We start from the raw sequence: 8151 nt of genomic DNA on the forward strand, positions 1-8151 counted from the left end.
CATAATTGTTTTAGTTTTGCTAATTATTAAAATACATGGAACAAATCTAAGGCTGCAGTTTTACTCATCTGATTATAATATATGGTATAATGAATAGTCTTGATTTCTAACCATAGTAATCTAAAGACTTTTTATACAAACAAATGATATATGATTACATTGTGTATAATCCTTCTTAAAGCACTGTTTATAATGAAAAGACACAGGCTATAATTTGTATTTTGAATTAGTTTGTCAAAATGGTGGCAATGGACTGAGTTCTTCATATCTCCAGGTCTTCTTAATCATGTTCTTGGAAGAAGCCAATGTCAGAGGCTTTAATTTATTTAAGACTTCAGGGTTTGAGAATGCCAGGATAAGAGAAACTGATCATCTCTAAGTAAATGATATACCTTGTAACGTACTGTAGTTTTTTATTGCAGAGAGAAAAAGGGACAGACAAAAAAACCCAAAGAGAGAAGAAAACAAAGAAACCAGTCAGGAAAACAGAGGCCAAGAATCCAGAAGGCAGGGCAGAGATCCAGCGAAAAAAAAGAAAATGCAACCGAAGAAGAGAAGCCGCCAGAATAAACAGCAAAAACTAGTTGCCATCAGCACTGCACACTAACCGCCTTACACCACTGTTTAAGACTATTGCTGCTGCTATCACCACCAGACCCCCAGGGTCAGTGTTCCCCAATTATCACCAATAGACAATATTACAAGTTATACTTAAACAACATTCCAGTACTTACTATATTCTTCATGCAGTCACAGTTTAATCGGAAGACTGACATGAAGCAAGATTTTGTTTAGTTTTTTTTTCTTTAAATGGGATGCACACTCAACCTTATATTACATTCTTCCATGCATCTCTTAAAGATGGTACTGCCTGGTTGATCTTGTCAGGCTTGGAAGCTCAGCAGGGTGCGGCCTGGCTAAGTTCTACAAGATTGGCAAAGTGGTAAGTAAAACTGGGAAGTCATTAAAAAAATCCCAAAAGAAGGAAATGGTAAACCAATTCCATACTCTTGCTGAGGAAGCTACGTGGATGTGTCCCTGAAGTCACCAGGAATCAAGTGGATTCAAAGAGACTAGCTTTTATCTCTAAGGGTCAATTTAGAAGCTTGTATATAATTATCAATATGGTATAAGGTATAACAATATATTGGATGACTACTTTTTCTTCTGTAAAGTATTTTTTCAACTCATTCTTTATGACGCAAAAAATATCTGGTAAAAGATACAGTATCCCTAGGTGCATCATTATAGTATATATGTTGCATAAAGAGAAGGAAGAAGAAAATATTTTAAGAACTGAATATTCAATACTACAGTCTTATCAGAATTACGTTCACTGGATTTCGCCACAGATTCATATTAGAAATTCCAGACTGAAGATCTCCAAGATCTGAAGCAAAGGCACAAAAGAAATGGAAGCCTCAGTAAACATGTTGCAAATACAAGCTTTAGATAGCACTATTATTTGCAAGATAGCAGAATATTTTCTGTTGGAACCTTGGTAATACAGCTGTTCTATGCTTTATATCATTCTTGTAACTGAAATCTTCCAGTGACTTGACAAATCATATGGGGGGGGGGGGAAGCAAAACACTGAGATAATAAAGAACAGAGATGGGAGATCACACAAATCGGACATTTGCACTGATGACTTTTTCATCCCTCTTGTAATTGAACATTGTCACATAGTCTTCTTTGTAAATGAAGAAAAGTATGCTGTTCTTTAGAAATGTTTTATCTAATAAACTAAGGCCACTTTAACAAATATAAAAGGGGAATATCCAATTAACTCCTCTAGCTGATGTAGTGATGGAATGGCAGAACAGGCACAATGGTGGTTATCATGCTATCAGCAGAGTGGGAAAGAATTCTTTAGGGTTGAACATGGAATAATTATTTGTACACTACATCTGAATTTACAGAGTTTCCACAAGCAGAAGAACAATATCACTCTTTCTTCTTCTTCTTTCACATTCAATGAGTGCCAAGGTTGAGTTTATTCACTATGGACACAAACATGCTCTAACATTTTTCTGGTCTGTTTTCATAACGTGGCCTTTCTCGGTTCCCTCACCCATTCCCAAGGCAGCCTTGAATCATTGTTAATGGTACTCACTAGAGTGTGGTTATCATATCTCTCTTATCTTGAAAGGGCTTTGCAGGGGATACAACCTGGCTGAGTATTTTGTCAGCAAGGTGACCCATGTCTGCTTGTTGACCTTAGGCTCATACTAGCATGCATTCTTTCCCTAATTACCAGGAACTGTCTTCAAGGGCTGTTGTGCTTTGGACAGCAGAACAGTCTGGTTCTTTAAAATTGGGTTCCCCACATCCCCATTTCTTCCAGATCTCTGAGCCAATCCGTCATTCAGCTTCTTGGAGCACTCTTAAACAGCAGCTAGCTTATAGTAGTGGCAGGAGGGGAGGTACTGCAGGATAGCTGGCATTGCAGGATAGCTATCTATCTGTGCTGCTTCATGGTACAGTCCCTCTCATATCTCTGAATTGTCATTCAGGGAGGCTGCTTTAGAACACTTTTTTTCTGAGATAATTCAATCTGCCGATGATAGCTCACATGCTATCATCAGTGAACATCTACTAGAACTGAACATGAGCTCAGTTCTTCCAGAATAGCACTAAATCTGTCTCCAGTTTCATTCAGATATGGGTTTAGCAGACAACAGCACTAAACTCATCTCTAAAAAGGAATCTATCTTCTGTCACTTCCTTTTCAAAAGCACAGAGACAAAACACTTAGTAGTCTGACCACTATCAAATTTGCCTCCTTCCCAGTCTTAGCCCACATTGACTTTCACAGGGAATTCCAACAATGCCTGCCTTAATGTGTCTTGTACATTGTGAATAAGTGTCAGCCATCTGAGGTAGATCAGATCAGAAAACAAATCACCACAAGAACACTAGAACTCTATTTTATTTAGACCATAATAATAGAATCTTGAAAGCCTGATATAATTTATCTTTCCTTCCCTCTTATATTGAAGAGTGTCCAGGTAGGCCAGTCCCAAGGTTCTCTCTCAGACGCTACTGTTTATCTGGGCTTTATTCCTGTACAGTAAGGGCAGTTTCATTTGTTGCCATCACACCTGTATCAAAATAGGAATTGCTATTAAGGATGGCAGATTGTATGCCAGTACAAAGACAAATTGTCACACTTCGACCATGAGTAAGAACCCTAAACAAGCTATGGACAGAATAATTCTCAGAATGGAGTTATCACAAATTAGGAAAATTAATTCAATTAATTAATGTTAATACTATTTTATTTTTATTTTGTGAAAGGCCATTTATTTATTTTCCTTCACAAGCTACAGGGAAGCAGATAAGAAATTGTTTTTGAATACAGCAAATCAATTGTGTTCTGACAACTAAAATCTGACCAGGATTTCTCTTGAGCTGGTCAGATTTGCAGTGTTTAATGAAATGTCAATTGTTCCTTTTAATCTCACCATATTTTCATGTATAACAAAGTAGCACCTACTCATGCTCTAGCCTAAAGCATTCACTTCAAGTTGAAGTACCTTGTTTCAAAAACTATATTACTAACTATCATACAGTTCATTTGGATACCCACATTCCTTTTTCTTCCTACTTCAGTTTAAGTATGAAGGTTAAATAGATTTGGGAATTACCTGATGTTTGGCTTCCATACTATTACACACAAGTAATGTCCTAGTTAAATTAACTTAGTCTTGAAATTGAATGAGTTCACTATGATGATTAGGACTTGACTTTTTCTTATCCTTGCCCTAAAATGGTAAGCTTGAATGAGATTTTATAGCCTGTCTGGATCCCAACATTTATCCACCTGACTCAGAAAATCTTCCCCACCCTTCATTTTCAGTATGTGATTTATGCTTCTCATATAGGAGAAGATACAGTTGCCTTGGCGTGAAACTAATGCCTATTATGATTAACAATTTCTAAAAAGAAGTGCAAAGAGATTTCTTACAAATAATGTCAACTATCACGCTGCTATTGTCCATGGCTGCATTTGTTAATTAAAAGCAAGGTATCAGGAAACAGAACACTGTTGATTAATGCATGACTTGGGTGCCCAAAAAAATCATGGCATCTTAAATGTCTCAAAGGTGCTTTTTCAAAAGATAACTGGACTATGTTCCTTTCTTGAGGAAGACATTTTGCCCTCTCACCCAAGAAACTTCTTCAGTTCCGATTGTCAGGACTGAAGAAGCTCTTGGATGAGAGATAAAATGTCCTCTTCAAGAAAAAAAAAACCTAGTCCAGTTGCCTTTTGAAAAAAACACCCTTTTGAGATCACCATCACCTGGATGACTGAGAATCTCCATAGGCATGTTATCATATTAGCACTACCAAGAGTCTGCATCTCGAGAGAAGTCCCAGCTGCAATATCTGTAATTGGAAAATGGGCATAAAAGTAATATTATTAATATTATAAACATGTATTAAAATCTTAATTTTAATAACTCAATGTTGCTTTTTCATAAGATTTGGCACTTTCTAATAACTAACAATTGTTTGTTGCATCTCACTTATGGCAACTGCGAATTCCCTAGAGTGGAGGCGTGTAATGTATGAACTTGGAAGCTACTGATTTCAACAATAATAAGGAACATTTGTATGTTACAATCCTTTTGTAATTATTTCCCCCACTCAAGGCCACACAGGTAGAACAGCTATGCTATTACTGGCAAGAGGGGAATACCAGTATTTTTAATCAATTTCCTCCATTTTAGTGGGATTTTTAAAAACCTGTATAGGTGTGCTATAACTGTCAAAGCTGTGCAAACCCTTAGCTACTAATTTGTGACGGCACTACTTGGTTTGTTGTTCAGACTGGGGAGAGGACAGAGTGTTAGAAAGTCCACAAAGCCTACAGTTTCTCCAATCCAAGCTAAAACTGGAAAATTTTAAAACAGTATTAACATCTGTTTCTATATATTTAAAGTGCCAGTTCCACTTTTACAGTATTGTATGGGTAAATAGAAATATAAATTATTATATGCATCAACATATTTTTCAAATTCTTAATATACTAGGACAATCAAATTTGAAAAACAAAATACCATATGAATTTAATTTTCCAAGGAATATTTTATAAATGGTTGATGTTTGTGCCCACTTTTATCTTTTTATTGTCATTGTATTTTATAATTTTTAACTGACTTGTGGGGACTGGATGAGTGAGTGACTGTGTATGCATGAGGGGACTGGGAGAGCAACCAGGTGCCTCCTCCACTGAGTGCCATTGCAGAAGTGGTAGGGGGCCCAGGCTTATCTCCCGTCCGAGAATGTTTGAGATTAATGGCCTGCCGGAGAGAGAGGAGGCTATGGGGGGGGGGCAGGGTCTACGGGTGCGGGAGTGGGCCAGAACATTATGGTCACAATGGGTAGGGGCAGGTATGGCGGGAACTTCAGGGCTAGCCATTACTGGGGAAGGGGGGTCTGCTATGTCGCAGCAATCCCTCCTTCCGGCCCTGTTAATTCCACTCCAAGGCCAGATGGCGAGAGTGGTCAGGGCCCTGGTCTCAGGCTGTTGTTGATAAATGCCAGGTCTGTGGTTCACAAAGCTCCCCTCATCCGGGACCTAATATTAGACGAGGGGGCAGACCTGGCATGTATTACTGAAACCTGGCTGGGCCCGGAGGGAGGAGTCCCCCTCACTGAAATGTGCCCAGAAGGTTTTCAGGTGCTTCATCAGCCGTGACCTCAGAGAAGGGGTGGGGGAGTGGCTATCATCATCCGAGGGTCATTAGTTCCTCGTAGGATCCCTGCTCTGGAGCTTGTCGGATGTGAGTCCTTGTTGGTGAAGTTGGACCTTGCGGGTCAAGTGGGCTTGTTGTTAATGTACCTTCCTCCAAACAGCGTTGCAACAGCCCTCCCCTCGCTCCTCGAGTCAGTAGCTGAGCTGGCGATCGAGTTCCCCAGGCTTATGGTTCTGGGGGATTTCAACCTGCCCTCGCTCGGTGAACACTCTGATGGGGTGCAGGAGTTCATGGCTTCCATGACAGCCATGGACTTGACCGAAGTAATCCAGGGTTCGACTCACTCAGCAGGTCACACACTTGGCCTCGTATTCCTCTCGGAGCAGTGGAGACGTGATCTAGAATTGAGGGGTATTAAGATCTTGCCCTTGTCATGGTCTGATCACTTCCTACTAAGGCTTGACTTTTGGAAACCAATCCCCCACTGTAGGGAGAAGGAACCGATTAGGTGGTTCCGCCCCAGGCGCCTGATGGACCCTATTTGATTTCAGACGGCGCTTGGAGAAATACCTGATGCTCTCGTCCACAGTCCGGTGGAGTCTTTAGTCGCTGCTTAGAATATAGGGCGGGGGCTCTAAACCGGATTGCGCCTTTATGGCCTCTCTGAGGCAACGGATCCAGGAGGGCCCCTTGGTTTACCGAGGAACTCCGGGAGAGGAAGCGCCAAAAGAGATGTCTAGAGCGCTGCTGGAGGGCCAGTAAATCTGAGTCAGACCGAGCACTAATGAGAGCCTATATCAGAGCCTATCTCGTGGCAATATGGGCAGTGAAATGTGCGCATTTTGCCGCTCTTATTGCATCCGCTGAATCGCGCCCAGCCGCCTTGTTTAGAATAACCTGCTCCCTCTTGAAATGGACGCGGATGACCCTTTGCAAGGTAGAGCTGAGGAATTTGTTCAGTTTCTAACGGATAAAGTCGCTCGGATTTGGACAGACCTAGACGGTGCCAGCCGAGGTACCGGGGGAAGGTCTTGAGCGGAGTTTATGGAGCGAGTTTCAACTTGTTGCCCCTGAGGAAGTGGACAAGGCCATGGGAGCGGTAAGTGCCTCCACTTGTATACTGGACCCGTTCCCCTCCTGGCTGGTCTCGACCAGCAGGGAGGTGACACGCGGCTGGATCCAGACGATAGTTAACACCTCTCTCTGGGAGGGATCCTTTCCGCTCCTCCTAAAGGATGCGGTGGTGAGACCCCTCCTAAAGAAACCTTCTCTGGATCCAGCCATCTTGAGTAACTATCGTCCAGTCTCCAACCTCCCCTTTGTTGGGAAGGTTGTTGAGAAGGTGGTGGCCTTTCAACTCCGACGGTCCTTGGAGGAAACCGATTATCTGGATCCCTTTCAGTCCGGTTTCAGGCCTGGCTACAGCACGGAAACTGCTTTGGTCGCGCTGATCGATGATCTCTGGCGAGCCAGGGATAGGGGTCACTCCTCTATCCTGGTGCTTCTTGACCTCTCAGCAGCCTTCGATACCATCGACCATGGTATCCTTCTGCGACGGTTGCGGGAGGTGGGAATGGGAGGCACCGTCCTTCGGTGGTTCTCCTACCTCTCGGACAGGTCGCAGTCAGTGTTGGTCGGAGGGCAGAAATCGACCCCTAGGCCCCTCAAGTATGGGGTGCCGCAAGGTTCGGTCCTGTCCCCCCTCCTATTTAACATCTACATGAAGCCGCTGGGTGAGATCATACATCGGCATGGGACTAAATACCACCAATACACGGACGATACACAGTTTTATCTGTCCGCCCCGTGCCAACTCAGTGAAGTGGTTGAAGTGATGTGCCAGTGCCTGGAGGCTGTCAGGGTCTGGATGGGAGCAAACAAGCTTGCACTCAATCCCGACAAGACCGAGTGGCTATTGATGCTCCCTCCCAAAGATTGGCTACCTACTCCATCTCTCAGGCTGGGGGGTGAAATTATACACCCCTCAGACAGGGTTCGCAATTTGGGAGTCCTCCTGGACCCACAGCTGACTTTAGAACACCATTTGTTGGCTGTGACCAGGGGGATCTTTGTCCAGGTCCACCTGGTGCACCAATTGCGACCCTACCTGGACCGGGAGGTCCTCCGAATAGTCACTCACGCCCTCGTGACCTCAAGACTGGACTACTGTAACGCGCTCTACATGGGGCTGCCCTTGAAGAGTATTAGGAGACTTCAGCTTGTCCAGAACGCAGCAGTGCGAGCGATAGTGGGTGCACCTCGGTACATCCACGTTACACCTATACTCTGCGAGCTGCACTGGCTGCCCATTGGTCTCCGGACACGCTTCAAGGTGCTTGTCGTTACTTTTACAGCCCTACATGGTATCGGACGTGGGTACTTGAGAGACCGCCTCCTGCCAGTTACCTCCCAAAGACCTATTAGATCCCACAGACTAGGCCTCCTC

The 8151-nt window shown here is 43.1% G+C and overlaps 1 protein-coding gene across 2 annotated transcripts in view; it reads left to right on the forward strand.

Annotated features, from left to right (window-relative positions):
* Positions 1-5312, forward strand: part of RSPO3 (R-spondin 3) — a 71341-nt gene extending 66029 nt beyond the window's left edge. For both annotated transcript variants that reach the window (XM_032216950.1, XM_032216951.1), the window contains exon 5: positions 423-5312. In XM_032216950.1, the coding sequence (XP_032072841.1) occupies positions 423-607 (185 nt within the window). In that variant the 3' untranslated portion in view covers positions 608-5312. The remainder of the gene's footprint in view (positions 1-422) is intronic.
* The last annotated feature ends 2839 nt before the right edge of the window (positions 5313-8151 follow it).

The sequence above is a fragment of the Thamnophis elegans genome, chromosome 4 (genome assembly GCF_009769535.1).
Source record: "Thamnophis elegans isolate rThaEle1 chromosome 4, rThaEle1.pri, whole genome shotgun sequence".
Classification (NCBI taxonomy): Eukaryota; Metazoa; Chordata; class Lepidosauria; order Squamata; family Colubridae; genus Thamnophis; species Thamnophis elegans.